Here is a 16,385-nt window from a genome sequence, read left to right on the forward strand (position 1 = left end):
TTTTGTATCTTCTGTAATGATGGTTTAGTGGTCATGTATTGCTTTAGTTTCTGTTTATCATGGAATGTTTTTATTTCACCTTCAATTTTGAATGATAGCATTGGTGGGTAGAGTATCCTATGATTGAAATTGTTTTCTTTCAATTCTTGAAATACTTTATTTCATGCTTTTTTGTTTCTCATTTTCTGTTGAGAAATCTGCTATTATTTTTACCTTTGTATATTTATATGTTGTTTACCTTTATACGTTATTTGATTTTTCTCTCTTACAGACTTCAATATTCTTTCCTTGTTCTCTGTGCTAATTGTTTTAACTATAATATGCCATAGACAATAGAAGAAAAGTTGTGGGGGAGAAAGGAAAGTGAGGCAAGACTGCTAAGCAAATTGATATTTGGAGAGAACGAAAGAAGGAAATAGGTAACCATAGATTATAAAAAAAAAAAGAAAGAAAGTAAAAGTAAAGATAAATAATAATTAAAATATTAAAATCTAGTTCACTGACAGTTCTGGACTCTTTCATCTGATTTCATATGCAGGTGCTGATGCTTTTGTCAGGGCCTTTCTTAGTGTTTCTGTGCCTTCTTAAGGTTATCATGTTGGGCTGTGTGCCAATGGATGTTGCCTCTTCCTGTCTTACAGATTTGGGGGGAATCAGGTCAGAGTGTTTGAGCCCAGGCTTTCCCAGGGATTGGCTGTGTGATGCAGGCAGGTTCTCTGAAGTGGTCCCTCCATGAGCTGGTTTGTGAGTAGCTGCCAGTCCTTTCTGCCCACAGGGCAAACTAGAATTGAGCCTTTTGGTCAATATTTTTTAGTTCACTACCTGCTTCTCCAACACTGGTGTTTTCACCTGACTGCAGTTGTGTTTTCTGCCCCCACTCAGGCTAGGTTTGCTGAGCCTTCTGCCCTGCCCCTACACAAACTGAGTCTGCTCAGTGTTTCGCCCCACCCCAGCCAGGCAAAAGTGAATTGTTTCCTCTGTTTGTTTGGTCACCAATTTTGTCCAGGGTGGTGCAATCTGCCCACCAGCTGTGCTAGACTATGTGGTTCCCTCAAGGTCAGGTGATGTGTTATGACAGGGTTGCAGATTCATTTTGGTGAAATTGGGTCAGCTCTGGCAAAGCATGGGTAGGCAAGAGTCTTATGTTCTGTATCTGTATATTATGGCAAGTCCAGGGAGTCCCAGACACTTGCTCAACTCATTCTGCAGTTCTCTGAATTTCATCTTTGCTTTTCAATTTCATGTTTCCTGGATGACTTGAGTTCTTACCACAACCCTAGCATCACAGGAAGGTCACAGTAAGAGAGAGACTGAATCACACACAGTTGATCTAAGCCACACAGCATGTTCCAGAAAATGGCCAAAATTGAATTTTAGATTATTGGTAGGAGATGTGAATTTCAAAACATTGAGGTCTTCTATTTGGGAACAACATTATTTTTCTTCATTTGTTATGATTTTCTTTTTTTGTTTTGTTTTATGCTGTTTCATTTTTATTATTTACTTTTGCCAAAAGAATAATTAATTTTTATTTTTTGAGATTTACTTTTATGCTTCATCATTGTTCTCATGAAAATTTTGCACATTTTTTGTTATGGATATTCCTGAGTATTATGTCTTTTAACTTGTGCATTTAGCTATTTTGAATGGGATTTTCCATTATCATATTTTTATTTTGTCTTTGCTGGCACATGATCAAATGACAGCTGTGTGATTAGATGCCATCAGTAGCAAGTAATAGGGAATCCTAATTGACTGTAGTTTAAAAAATAAAGTGATTTGTTATCCAAGACCACAAGAATTCCAGAGGAAGATAGTATTCTAGAGTTGAGAACCACTTTCATTTTGTTTCACTATAGTACCTGGCTTTAAGATGGCTGCCAGAGTTTCTGCTGTCTTTTTCAGTTATAATAGTGTCAAGAGGTAACGAGTCGTACCTACCCAAGATGTTCTCCTTAGAAGCAAAAATCCTTTCTCAGAAGTCCCTTACTCATGTTTTATTCTCTCTCTATCTCTTTCAATTTTTATTTTCAAGGTGGTTCATTTACCCATTTCTAAACCAATTGTGACCAAATAGCTGGAATTACCATAACTGGCTTAGACTAATTTTACAAGGAGAAATGGATCATGAAGTCTGCCATGGAAACTCCCAGAGAAGAAACATCTATATCAGATTGGGAGTGGGAGATAGGAGAGCCTTCCCAGAGGAGGAGCACATGGGGTCTTAAAGAATGAGCAAGAAGAATGGGTTTAGAAAAACATTCCAGGAAGAGGCAACAATCTGTGCAAAAGGCAAGTAGTTTCCACTAAGGTGGAAATCTGTCAGACAGGTAGACAGGAACTTTTTTGTGCTAAGCTAAAGAGCTTAATATTTAGTCTGAAAGATATGAAAAAGCTTTTAAGAAAATGATTGAAATAACTAATTGGCAGCTAAAAATTATTTTTCTAGAAACAATTACCAAGAAGTCAAACTGAAGTCAAGGATACCAGTTGTGATGCTGTTGCTATCATTCAGTGGGTAGGGATGGAGAGGCAAGAACAGCTTTGAATGTGAATAAAGTGGCAGAGTTTAGAGAAGTTGGAGACTGTTAGATTTGAAAATTCAGGGGGAAGTAGTTTTGGTCCATGCTTGGAGTGCTGGTTCAGGAAATGGAGTAGACGATGGTGCCACTTACTATACAATGAGTAATGGAGGAGGCACAAAGTTGAGTGGGACATGACATGTTTGGTTTAGGACATATTGAAATTGATGTTCCTATGCATAGTTGCATGGATGGTATGCCTAGAACTCATTGGACCATTCTTAGTTGAGATAGACCAGAGGTGCTGTAACATGTGTTCCCTAAACTAAGTTGTATTCTGTGTTCTCTAGACAAGCAAATTTGTGAAATGTTGAGTTAAATAAAACAACTGATTTCTTTTCATCAGGACCTCTCAAACACTTTAATATGTTAATAGTAATAATACCAAGAGCTTGTCAAGTGTCAGGAATTTTACATATATTAACTCATGTATTCCTCTGCACTCAATGCAGTTATGTCCTGAAATTTTCCCTATTTTTTAATGAGGAAACAGGGACAGAGAAATCAGTACAAAATCAGGATTCAAGTAAGGGAAGGTGATTTCTTAAAGTTCATGGTAATGTCCAAAATGGTGATAAAGTATGCACAGTCCCCTAGACTCTCTGACTATAGAGCATTCTTTTAGAGGAAAAACTGGAAGCATTTTAAAGGACACTAGTAACCTGCTGTACCAGGTTGAGCAATTCTGCAGTGGCAAATTAGGTCATATTAGAGCCTTGATGTTGAGACATCAAGAAAGAGGTTTTAGAGTGAGAAGAGCAGAGAACTGAGGTCACCACAGAGAGGTGAGAGGTTATGAGGACAGAGGTAGCTTAGAGTCAGTGGATGAAAACCAAAGGAAAATGGAGTCTCAGAGGTTGAGTGATGAGCAAGGGAACAGAAAAAGAAAATACATACCCATTAGTTTCAGAAATGTGGTGGTCCTTGGAAGCCTTGGTGAGAGCTATTTCAGCAGATATCCAGCAAGGGCAGCTAACTGTGGAAATGCAAGGCCATGGGTTGGGTTCTAGATATTGAAGTCACATAAGATGATAGTACTATGCATGACAAAAGAGTCTGAAAGAGTAAAGGCAAAACCAGGAGGTTGATAGATAATGGCCACAAAGAGAAAAGAGTTTAGTCTACAAAGATGAAGCCTCCAAGAATGAGGATGAGGGTAGAAAGAATGCTGAGTCATTCTGCCAGCCCTGGTGTTGGGAGATGTTTGGTTGGAGTGCAGAAATGGGGAGTACATTACGATTTCCTCCCCTTATCTCTCTCTGTCTCTGTTTTTCTCTGTGCACGTGTGTGTGTGTGTGTGTGTGTGTGTGTGTGTATGTTTGTCTGAATTTCCTTTCATGTATACTTTCCTGAGTCACTGGGATGCCTTTTCATAAGTCATAAATAGAATGAACAGACAGCCTTCCAAAGATGTCCAGAGGCATCAAGGACATTCCTAGTATTAGATATTAATCAGTGTCCATTCTTGAAAGGGAAAACCCTCAACTGGAAAAGTCAATGTCATTTTGAGGACTTTTCCTAAAAACTCAGGAGACATGAGTTTTATTTGGAAGATTAAACTTTATTCCCTAAAAAGGAGCCATATGCAAGGCTAATGATATGCTGTCATGAAATTTTGGAAGTCTGAATGCTGCTTAATATGTATAGAAAACATTTTCATGACTGATAGCAATCTGAACGTAGTCAATTTTAGTTTATTCTATTTCTGACCTAAGTTTCTAATCTGTACAACAACAAGTGAATTTTTGGCTTCCATGTTGACTATGATGCAATCACAGGAGAGCTGACATATAACTAAGTGATCATTAAGTTGATTAGGCCAACCTTCTGAGAATGAAAAAGACATTTTTGCCAGGGTCCCAGGCAGCAGTGGAATGAGTGGTCACCTACATAGAATAAACCCTTGGTTTTGACAAATGAAATTGGGCTAATAGCAGAGAATATTCTTCTTCTTGATTTAAGAAATGAGGGTCTCTGGGTCTCTCAAATTCTTTCTCTTCATGCAACATGGCAGTTTGGAAAAAAAAAACACCTTGGGATTTGAAGTGAGAGAAACTTGGGGGAAGGCTTGCTTCCTAGTTTTATAACCTTGTAGAAATTATCAAATCTCTTTTAAGTCAGATTTCTTATCTCCTTTTATGAAGGTCACATGATTATGTGCTTTAAAATGTTCAGCCCCTACATAAATTCGTTAAAAATCTTACTGCCTTCCTCTCCATCCTCTCCATCCTCTCCATATGAAACTGTAAGTGGAACAGTTTATTGACAGACTTAATCTCAGATGGAGCTACAGGACGCTAGAACTGGAAAGGGTGTGGTACATTTCATAGATAAAAAGTTCAAGACTTTAGGACTGGAGTAATCTACTCAAGTTTGGTCAGATTGTTACAGCTCAGCCTGGGGAATGGACTCAGCCAGGTGTCCTGACTTCTAGGCCAAGGCTTTTTCCACTCCATCATTTTTTACCAGAAGCAGAGTTTTGTTTTCTTCTTGGACTCCTCTTTTCCTTCAAGAGTAGAGCTTACATCCCAGAGCCAGTTTTGATAAGCTGATCAAGATTAATGAATGGATCAGCCTTAGTTTAGCCCATCTTGGGAAGGATGGTTCTTGCTCTGTAAGCAACAAATATGTGACCTCCCCAGAGATTTGACAAGTTCATTTGTGCTTGAGCTGTGGTTTTGAACATTCTGAGATCTCGCACCCCTTTAATAACAAAAGTCTTATAATGTTCCCAGTACCATCTTGAGATCCAATTCATGGAAGACCTAGTCTACCTACGTGTGACTTTAAAGCTGAAATAGTGTTCTAACTGCAATGTAAGGAAAAATTAGAAGAAAGTAATTTATAATAAAATATGAGTTCTCAAAATTTTTTCTCAAATTTGACTTACCAAGAGACAGAATTTAGGAATGAGGTGTTTTGAATGAGGAAAAATGGGCATAACGGGATATTACTGTGCAGGAAACTCATGCAACTTAGACATCTCTGATGGGGAATTATGTCATATTCTGTTCTGCCAAAGAACTCTTAGCAACCATCTTCCTTCAATTTACCTATTGGTTGCATTCCCGAAAAACTCAAAATATGCTAAAATGATACCCCAAATAAATGCTTTAGGTTTACATGTAAAACAGAGGTAGGTTATAGATTCAAATAATTGTAAGTGACTTTTTCTTTTACATGGATTATGTCCAATATTTGACATTTGAAAGTTGTGTGGCACACATAATAAGTGGTGCCACTTATTCTGTGACACCATCCTGAATATTTTAGCAGGTCTGTCATCCCTGACCCCTACCCACAAATGACTCAAGCCCCTCTAAACACTTTGACATTTAAAAAGTCTGTATGACCATCTAAAGCACTCTCTTCCTGGCTAGATGGTGGTATTACTTTCCTTGAACAACTGCTCTGGAGGTTAATGGGCATTCTTTTCATAGTGGGTGCTATCACAGGGTACTTCAGGGCTTCTCAGGGGGACCAGATAGAGGTTCTGAATGATGCCACTTCACAAAGCTTCCAGCATGGAGAAAGGCCTTGTGCTCATAGGATGAGCCAGGTGGCCATGGCAGATGGAGTAGGAAATAAGGCTGAAAAATATCTCCTGCAAAGTTTCTTTTCAGCCAAATGACAGCAACAGTCACAGTTGATTTCAAATTGGAAAGATATTACCAAGTGGGCTTAGTGTTATCTCAAAAAACCCAAACCCTAAAGTCTTGCTTAGGATGTTAGCATAGTTAAATGCAAATATCAGATGACAAATTATATTCTGACATGCTGTATTGTCTCCAAAGTGCTTTCTCACATTTTTCTTTTCTTCACACTTGACCCTTTCTTTCATGTGGCAGCATGTGAGTATCTTTATTTTAAGGTGTTCTGGTGATACTTAATATTGCATAAAGATCATTGTGCACAGGAAACTAGACAGGGCAGTTAACTGTTCTGGACATGCACCAGGTTCTGGAAAACTCAATGGTACCATTAGTAGTGTATCATAGATATGCTCAGAGTTAACCAAGAGACTGGTTTCTGAATGCAAATGTAGGCAATGCCCATTCTGTGTTTACCTGCCATTAATTTTGCTGTGCACTGAAAAGGTCTATATTTTGTTCTCAACAATAAGATAAGGAACAGCCATCCTAAGTAGCAGCATCTGTCAGCAGTTTACCGAGTAGGTTGTGTTGTAGTGCATGATGTGTCTTTAGGGCATGCCATCATATTAGAATCTATGTGAATGATGCTAATGGAAAGGGGCAGCACACAACTTGCTTAACTATATATGGTAGACACTCTTCCTATTCATTATCAATGACCACTCTTTTCCATCAGCATTCGTCTTTTGTTTCTTGCTGTTTTGCTTCATAAAATACTTTTTCAAATTAGATAATGACAGCAATGGTATAAAGAATATACCTATCATTCAAAGATAAAATAGTAGTAAACACTTACTTTTTCCTATGTGTCAGAATATTATCTTATTTGAATTGATCTGCATAGTCATTTAAATCAGAGAACTTTTCTAAGTCATTGTCATTTTTTTTCTAAAACAAAAAGTTCTCAATCTTTCTAATTGAACTTAGTAAATATATTCAGGAAACATCTCAGATACAAATAAAGTAAAATAAATTTAATGAAGAAGTATAGATCTGTTCTCTTTGGACATTCTTGTTTGAATTCAGCAGAAAATGTATGTAGGAAACTTTTAGTATCCATCATATAAGGAGAATTAAGAAAATATGTATAACCAGCTACAATATAATTCACCTGTTTTCTATATAGTGTGTTTGTTAGAAGGTTAGTGTATGTGTTGATAAAATGGCATTGTTTGATAATGGACAGAATGTAGCCTGTTGTTCTTTGTTGAGATAATAACCTCTGATTTGTTAGTTTTTCAAAACTACATGCAATGCTTACACATCTATAATTTCATTTAACCCTCACCCCATTCTGATGAAGTAGGTGCCTGATTTGTAATAAGTGACTTTTAACTACTCATTCACTGAAGTCTTATAAGTAATGACAGATCTGTGATTTAAACTTGGCTTTTGACTCAATCACCTTTTGCTATTCCCCCAGCTGTCTTATAGTCTGAGCACAGAGATGAGGGGAAAGTAATAGGAGTCTCTAGTGTATCTAACATTTGTGGTTACAGAACTACGAAAAGTCATGTATTTATCCCTGCTTATCTCCTTCTTTATAGAAAGAGAAGTAGCATCAACATCAACAGCCTAGAATACTTTGATAACTTGAAATATCAGAAATGTAGCTGATTTTTTTGTTATGGCAGCAGTTACTAAGTGGCATCGTATAGACCTAACAAGACTCACAAATCCATTTTGTGTGGACTACATGGATATTTTAAATTGAATATTAAAGCTTTTCTATGGAGCTCAGAATGGTCAGTTCTTCCCAGTCACCACTAGTTCCTATTGTCCCACATGATTCACATCAGGCAGCTTGGCCTTTGTTACCCTTGGATGAGTCACTATGATTATATTTTAGCTACTGGATTCACCCTTTGTTAGTGCCTTATTTTTCTTCCTTGTATTTCAGACTTGTCAGAAGATAAGTAAATGAAGGAAGAAGGTTCTGGGCGACAAGGATTGAAATTTTATATTGTGTGGGTAGCAAAGTTTTCACTGAGATGGTGACTTTTGACGAAAAACCTTCAAAGAGGGGGAAAAAACATGAACATGTATGGAGGAATACTGCTCCAAATTGAGGGAGTAGTAAATGCAAAGGCCTTATGGTGGGAAAGTGACTGGCATGTTTGAGGGGCAGCTGAGTGGTCTTTGGCTGGAGTGAAGTGAGGGATTGAGAGAGTGCTAGGGAAACAAATTTAGAGAGGTTAATATGTAAAGACACCTCTTAGAAAGCTGTTTTACATGCTGGGGATGGTTATGTAAGCTTGTAATCATCGACCCATAGGAAGATTGCCATAAATGGCCAACATAGGCAAAAAGTTTTTGAGACCCCCCCGCCATGTCAAACAATGACTGTGCATGGTGATGCATGTCTGCCATGCCAGCTATGTGGGAAGCACAGATAGGAGAATTGAGGTCCAGAAAGTGAGACCCTATCACAAAAATAACAAACAGAAAAGAGCTAACAGAGTGGCTTGAGTGGTAGAGCACCTGCCTAGCAAGCACAATGCCCTGCATTCAACCCCCCAGTACTTCCAAAAAAATAACATTGTTTTACAACTGCAAATCAATCCAAGAGTTTACTAGTAGGCAACTAATTTATTGTATTAACTAGTAAATAGAAAAATTGGGTGGTCAGCCATGGTAGCTCATGCCTATCTTCTCAGCTACTTGAGAGGAAGAGATTGGAGTATCTTGGTTTGAGATAGTCTGTGCAAAAGTTAGCACGATCACCTTCTCAACAATCTGGTCATGGTAGCACATGTCTGTGATCCCAGCTACTCAGGAGGTGTAAGGAGGAGGTTTGCAGTCTGAGGCTGGCTCCAGGCAAAAAGTACAAGACCCTATCTGAAAGGTAACTAAAACAAAATAAAGGGGGAAACTGGGTATGTGTCTCAAGTAGTAGAGCTCCAGTCTAGCAAGCATGAGGCCTTGACTTCAAACCCCAGTACTTCCAAAAGAAAAGAAAAAGAAGGAAGTAAGAAAGGAACGAACGAAAGAAGGGAAAGGAAAGGAAACAGAAAAAAATGGCATCCCTTAGAAATAAAACCAAAAGGTACTATTTTAATATGCAAAATGTTTAAGTTAAAATGCTAGATGAAAGGAGCAAGATGCAAGTTTGTGTACACAATATGACTGCAATTTCAGGTTGAACATCCCTTACCCAAAATCCTTGAGATCAAAAGTATTTCAGATTTTGGAATATTTATATAGATTACTAATTGATTATCTCTAATATGAAAATCTGACATACAAAGTGCTGTGATATCCAAAATCTTTTTGAGCTTAAAAAGTTTTGGATATCAGAGCATTTCAGATTTTGGATTTTTGGATTAGAGATACTCAGCCTGAACCTAGCACTAAAAACCACAAAATTGTGCTCAGAATGAAGACTAGAAAGCAGTACATCAGAACCATGATGTAATTATCCCTGGATGGTGGCTTCTACCATATTTTTACAATAGTTTAGTATAGTATAATTTTATATTATATTTGATAATAGCTTTGAATTCCAAAAGGCATCACTCATAATTATAATGTAGTAGTGACTTACCATTTTATTCTTATAGATATGACCAAAGTTGGAGGTTTTCATACTGGAATCACACACCTAAATGTGTGTGAATGTCATAGCTACATGACATATTACCAACCACCTAAAAATTGTTGGTTATTTAGGGTTTAGAGTATTTACCTTAGAATTAATAGTCTGTTACTAGCAGGACTTTGTTTAAAGTCAAGGTTCCACAGAATAATTTCATGGACTGCTTGAAGTCTGTTTACTATTTTGTTTCTACCTACACATTTTTGTGGAAAAATAAAAACTGAAATTTAAAATTAAGGGAAAATATCTCTCTACAGGTGTCTCATTACCTAAAGAAGACGTTTCTGCTCCCCTGATCTCCAGCTCCCCAGTGAAGGAAGCTCAGGAGTATGAAGATACCCCAAGTGAAGAGAAAGACAAAGTAAAAGGAGAGCCCTTGACGATCTCTGAACTAACATACAACCCAAGTGCCAGCCTGCTCCCCACCCCTGTTGATGATGATGAGATTGACATGCTCTTTGACTGTCCATCTAGGCTTGAGTTAGAAAGAGAAGACATAGATTCATTTGAGGAATTGGAAGCAGATGAAAATGCCTTTTTGATTGCTGAAGAAGAGGAGCTGAAGGAAGCTTGCCGAGCTTTGTCATGGAGCTATGACATTCTGATGGGCCATATTTGGGTGAATCCACTGGTCAAGAGTTTTTCTAGGCTCCTTGTTGTGGGCCTGGGACTGCTGCTCTTTGTATTTCCCCTGCTCCTCCTCCTTTTGGAGTCAGGTATTGATCTCTCCTTTTTATGTGAAATCCGCCAGACACCAGAGTTTGAGCAGTTTCACTATGAATACTACTGTCCCCTCAAGGAGTGGGTGGCTGGAAAGGTCAACCTCATTCTCTACATGCTGGGTTGCTCATGAGGTTAATATCTTATAAGACTAAGGGCTATATCCAATGCTAGTGATTTTTTTTTCAGTAGATGCCTGGTTCTGAATGGTCATAGGGTCCTCAATGGGTGTTCCTTTCTCATAACTTTAACTCTTAAGTTAGCTTTCCATAATTAAATGCACTTAAATAAGTTAAATCAAATATAGTTATTTTAGTTACAGGTCAGGATGATGGCCTTTAAATAACCAAAACATTTTTATTTTTTAATGTAACGGATATCCTCTTTATCTATTATATCATAATACATAACATATTGGACTGAATTAGATTTTCCATTTTTTAATAGTTGGCATCATTATAAGCTATAATGTTCAGAATCAGAATTTTAGTACAAATCTAAGGGAAAGCTTTTGAATATAATCCTTAGTGAAAACAATGTCCTCTAACCAATGCCTATACAACTAAATTTATGCTGACTTTTTTGTTTTTAAAAAATATTTTTATGTGTTCAAACTATTTTGGTAAATTTTTAGCAAAAACAAGCCTCTTTGGAGTTATTCAAGGAAACACACTGTAAGACTAATGCACAAAGGTTTATCAGGAATTTTTTAATGTTTTGGCACAGGTTTGTTTTTAAAAATATTTTTGACAGAGCAATCCCATTTGTTTTACCTGCACACGAACTAGAAAGTGGATAAATAGACACCATAGTAAGTAAGTTTCCAGGATGATGGAACTGGGGATGTAGAAATTGAGAGCATTGAGTTAACACAGGAAGGTCCATTTTTCAAGATGGACTGAGATGCCTTAGTACTTTTATTTGCATTCTGTCTACCTATCTGGGCTGGGGAAGCAGAATGTTTTAAAAAGAAAGCAAATCTTTAAGGGAAATGGTAAAAAGATGTACCAGTTAATTGCTTATTGTACATTAACCTAAGAGTGGAGGCAGACAGGAATTGGGAAAGTAGCAAAGAAGAGTTCTGGAGAAGTTAGTAGGCATGTGGTGGTAGGCAAATGGTTTCTTTTATGAAAGTGATGGTGACATAAAGCATTAAATGATGTTAAGAACAGTGTACTCACTGTTTGAGTTCACATGAACATGTTTAAGTGGATCTAAATAAATGTGGAGAAACTTTAAGGTAACTCTTTTGGTCCCTCATGCCATTCATTACGAAGAAACTTTAAAAGTGTGTGTGTGTGTGTGTGTGTGTGTGTGTGTGTGTGTGTGTGTGTGTGTCTGAGAGAGAGAGAGAGAGAGAGAGAGAGAGAGAGAGAATGAGAGAATACAACTATTTGATAAATGACAATGATCACCTTTCTGTGGTGGGCAACATACTACTTTCCTTGCTTGGTTTCCTTAATACCTTAACTTATTTATAACTCAGACTTCTATGTGAAAATGGAAAGGGCTCATCAGATGATGTTTCAGTTCAGCTTGGGTGACATAGACATAGATGGAAAAAATAACTGGGTAACAGTGGGGACAAATCCTTGAGTTCCTTCCTGCATACCACTAAATCCATGGTAGAAAGGATTTGATGCTTTCCCATGCAGGGCATTCACCAACACCGTGCTACAAGTGAAAGAGAAAAGATTATAGACTTTACAGCATGGAGTATAGAATTTCTCTCTGGATTGAAAACGTCCCATTGCCTTCAGTTACAAAGAGATGGGGCCAATCTTCAGTCACTCACTAACTCTAAGGACATTCCAGCTCTATCACTAACTTAATTTCCAAACTGGGCATTCCAGGACCACTCATTCAGTGGAACTCTTGAGTGGTTTATCAGACAATTAATTTTGAAAGTCAGTTCATGAGGCCTTCTGTTGAGCACTTTTTAATATACACTTGCTATTAAGTTTTTAGGAATTTCTCCGCATGGACTTTCAATTATTGTACATTATGTATATGATTCATACTAATATAAAAATATATTTTCTGTGGTTGGAACCTACAACAATGTATTTTGGAAGTATTCAAGTGGTCAGCTTTGACATTGAAAGTTTAATTTTTCTTTACTGCTCTCATATGTCTTCTAAGTTATCATCTTTGACATAAGGGTGCTCCAGTGCAGTCTGCCCCAACTCAGTCCCAATTCTAATTGTGCTTCATGTCATTTTCTTTGAAGTTCTATCCAAGATAAATTATCTAGTCCTCACATTTAAAAAATAATATTAAGGAATATTTTTTAAATTATGGAAGTAGTATATTTTCCATTGTAAAATATTTAAAAACCATGAGGACAACTATCACATGGAATCCAACCACACAGATTTATTTTAAAGAGAAATGTATAGATTATTTTAACAGTCACACTTAGTATCTATCTTGTCTTAGGCAGAAGATTCAGTTTTGTATACAAATGTCTTCAGATAATGGAGTTGACAGAATAGGGTCTGCTGAATTTAAAATGGGACCTTGAAATGCCATTTAGTTAGCATATGGTGAGAGCCTTTTAGAAATGTCCATAAAAGTTTTGTTAGAATACAGTGAACAGTTGCAGACTATTTCCAAAGATGTATATTATATAACATAGTGAAATACAGAATTCAAAGCAAGTGTGTGAGTATATGTATATTCCATATTTTTGTATATGTGTTTACATATGAATCTATGTATGTGTATGTTTGTATAGGCACATCTAATATGGCTTTCATACACAGTTGTGATTATTTTCCCCAATTGGCAAATTTTTGACATGTTGTTATTTCTTTCCCTCTCAAATATTGTGATGGGTAAAACCTACAGCCTCAAATATTAAAATTTTCCATGAAATATACTGTGTGTACACTTGTGCATTTGTGTACACATACATACATATACATGGCAAATACATATACACACACAATGTTGCCTTTAGTGCTAATGCAAGTTGCATAGTGAAAATAATGTAGGTACAGTATCATGTATTTTTATCTGTCCTTGGAACTCTCTGTAAAATGTTGTGTATTTTGGAGTGAATTATGTGGTGTGTCTAACATTTATAAACATAACTCTGGGGAGATTTACAGCAAATTGATTTTACTGAAATACTAGAGCTATGAGGGGGCCACATTACTGTGATTGGAGCCATGTCTTTGTATAATGAAATTTGCATTTCTTTTTTTTCTTTTATTCATATGTGCATAAAATTTGCATTTGTATGTCAACATCCAGATCGTTTCATATGTTAATATGGTGGTAGGAATCCCTAATAAAATACTGTGGGGTAAAATATTTTGCAATTATTCAGTTTTATTTAAAGTTGTATAGTCAGTCTATTAGAAACTATGGGAAGATGCCCTCTAGGACCATGAAATATAGTCACCTTTTAATGATGATAGTATGAAAATGATTTCAGGTAATGGATGAGATTTACCCTCTGCAGAAATCACCCAGGCCAAAACCAGGAATATTAGTACTGAAACTACTCTAAGTACAAAAGAAAGCTATGGTCTAGTTGGTGGTATTAAAATAGAAGAGGAGGAAATGCTAGAGCGCTAGAAATTAAGAGGTCACTACCACTGGCAAGAACAGGGAGTCTTCCTATTCCAAAGAGAGCTGACTCAGACTCTTAACTTTGTGATTCTTGTCATGAGACTTCTGTTTCTGTCACAGGTCCTAAAAAAATTTATTTCAGTTGTACTCTCCCTACCACATATCATAGCCAGATATTCTGCTGAGGTTTGGCACAACTACAGCTGCACATCTGAATATTAAATCAGGTGTTACTTAGAATGAAAGAAAAGGGAGCCCTCCTTATGGGATATAAGTCCTCCTTATATCATAGATATTAAGAGGAATTGTCCCCCAGCTGTGGCTGCCTCTTCAGCCTGTCAAGGTCTTCTTAATCCACAGTCCTCAGCGTAACATGCTCCAGTATATAGCACAAAAAGAAACTCAATGGTTAGTGCTCAGATATGAACTGATTTATGGACAGGGGCCTGGTTCTAGCAGCTCTGCCTTTGTTTTACACAATGTCTGCTAACCCTCACGGCTCATACAAAATGGCCTTTGACCACTTATTCATTGTCTAATTCATTGAGCTCCTCAACCAGCCCCACTTCTTGGGAGAACCTTTCCTTTTATTCCTATGTTTTCTGAGTCAAATGGAGGAAGGATCTCTCACTAACATTCCCAACCTGGAGAGAAATTACTGAAGAGACACTTCTACTTCTTGGGTGACTTCTGGGATGGTTGTGGCTGATGTGTTATGAGTCTCATTGTGATCTTTTTCTACTGGGGTGAGATAATGTGCTAAAGTCTCTGCTTACTTGTACTCCTGCTTCTTCTCTCTTTCTCTCTGTCTTCTACCTGCTTTTGGGCTACCAGTCTCCATGCCTTAAACAGACCAAGCAGGACCTGCCCATGGTGGGCCCAGCCAAGATTGGCTCTCCTATGTTCCAGCCTCAGTCTGGGTAAGTTTGATGAGCCTAGCCAGGGGGCTCAGCTGTCATCACTTCAGAGAGGAAGAAAGAAACCTCATTTAGGCTTCAGATCTCAGCTGTATTCTCCAATTCATTAATAAAGGTGATTTTAACACTCTTCTGGCCATTTTGTCTTTTATCTGCTGGGAACTCAGATGGTGGCAGAATGGTGGTTAATATTTAGGACCATCAATCTCCAATGTTGTAAGGAAGGAAGGAATGAAGGTGCTCCTAGGTGAGCCTCAGGTATCAGAGGACTTCTGACATTGACATGAGCCCTCAGAGACCTCTCCAATGAGAGAGGGAATTGAGAATTAGTATTGGTAAAGAATGGATGGTTGATTAGAATCACACATCTCTGTTCTGTACCTTTAGTTGATATTATCCTAAATATCTCTTTGGAAAGGGAACGAGGGCCATCTTCCTAGTTACAGGGAAACTCTTAATAGGATAAAGGTATACTTTCTGTGGGTACTAAGTTTTTAGTCACACCTTTCAAATTCCAGAAGCTTCTCCAGCTACACCCATCCGATTCTTTTTAATCAAAGAATTATGATTATCGTCATTGGCTTTCCAAGGAGATTATCCTTCAAGGGAGAGAATATATTAACAAACTAATGTTAGTTTCTACTATGTGTGACAGATATATTCTTCAGAAGTTAAAAACTCAGTATTCTAGTTCATTAGTCTCTTGCTATTTTTTCTTTCCTCTCTATCTCTCTCTCTCTCCCTCTCCCTCTCTCTCTCTCCTCCCTCTCCCTCTCCTTCTCCCCCTCCCATCCCCTCACCTTCCCCCTCCCCCTCTGCTTCCCCCTCTCTCTTACAGTACTGAGTGGAGTTTGAGCTCAGGACTTCATGATTGTTAAGCATGTGCTCTACTACTTGAGCCACACCATCAGCCCTCTTGAAATTTTCTTGATGTGAATCAACCTGAGTTTCCTGAACTCTTTGAGCATCTGCTTCTGCAAAGCTGCAAATCAGACCACTGTTCACAGTGGTACCCATGTAAATGTATTGTTCCCTGGTGATATTGTTACCATGTAATTCGTCAAAACCATGACTTTTTTGATGGTGAGAGGAGATGTCCTTAATAATTGTGCCGTAACAATAATAATTATCTGGGATTGTTTCAGATACTCTATTTGCAAAACTATCTGATCAGCTATATACCTTCTTTCAACAACTCCTCTAGGGTGTTTCTCTATAATATTGACACAGTGAAATAGGGAAAGATTTTTGTCCTATAGTCATAAATTTCCTACTTGTTATCAAGAATCAGATTAAAAGTTACTAAAATGAATTAGGTTATGTGTGTTTTGACCATTAG

At 37.5% G+C, this 16,385-nt stretch overlaps 1 protein-coding gene across 15 annotated transcripts in view; it reads left to right on the top strand.

The window, feature by feature from the left end:
* Positions 1 to 15,531, top strand: part of Frmd3 (FERM domain containing 3) — a 313,407-nt gene extending 297,876 nt beyond the window's left edge. For 13 of the 15 annotated variants that reach the window (XM_074052309.1, XM_074052308.1, XM_074052303.1 and 10 more), the window contains one exon: positions 10,088 to 11,935. In XM_074052309.1, the coding sequence (XP_073908410.1) occupies positions 10,088 to 10,683 (596 nt within the window). In that variant the 3' untranslated portion in view covers positions 10,684 to 11,935. Of the gene's footprint in view, positions 1 to 10,087; positions 11,936 to 14,963 lie in introns of those variants that run through there. The other 2 variants (XM_020168296.2, XM_074052314.1) reach the window with 2 other exon arrangements.
* The last annotated feature ends 854 nt before the right edge of the window (positions 15,532 to 16,385 follow it).

The sequence above is a fragment of the Castor canadensis genome, chromosome 13 (genome assembly GCF_047511655.1).
Source record: "Castor canadensis chromosome 13, mCasCan1.hap1v2, whole genome shotgun sequence".
In the NCBI taxonomy this organism is placed as follows: Eukaryota; Metazoa; Chordata; class Mammalia; order Rodentia; family Castoridae; genus Castor; species Castor canadensis.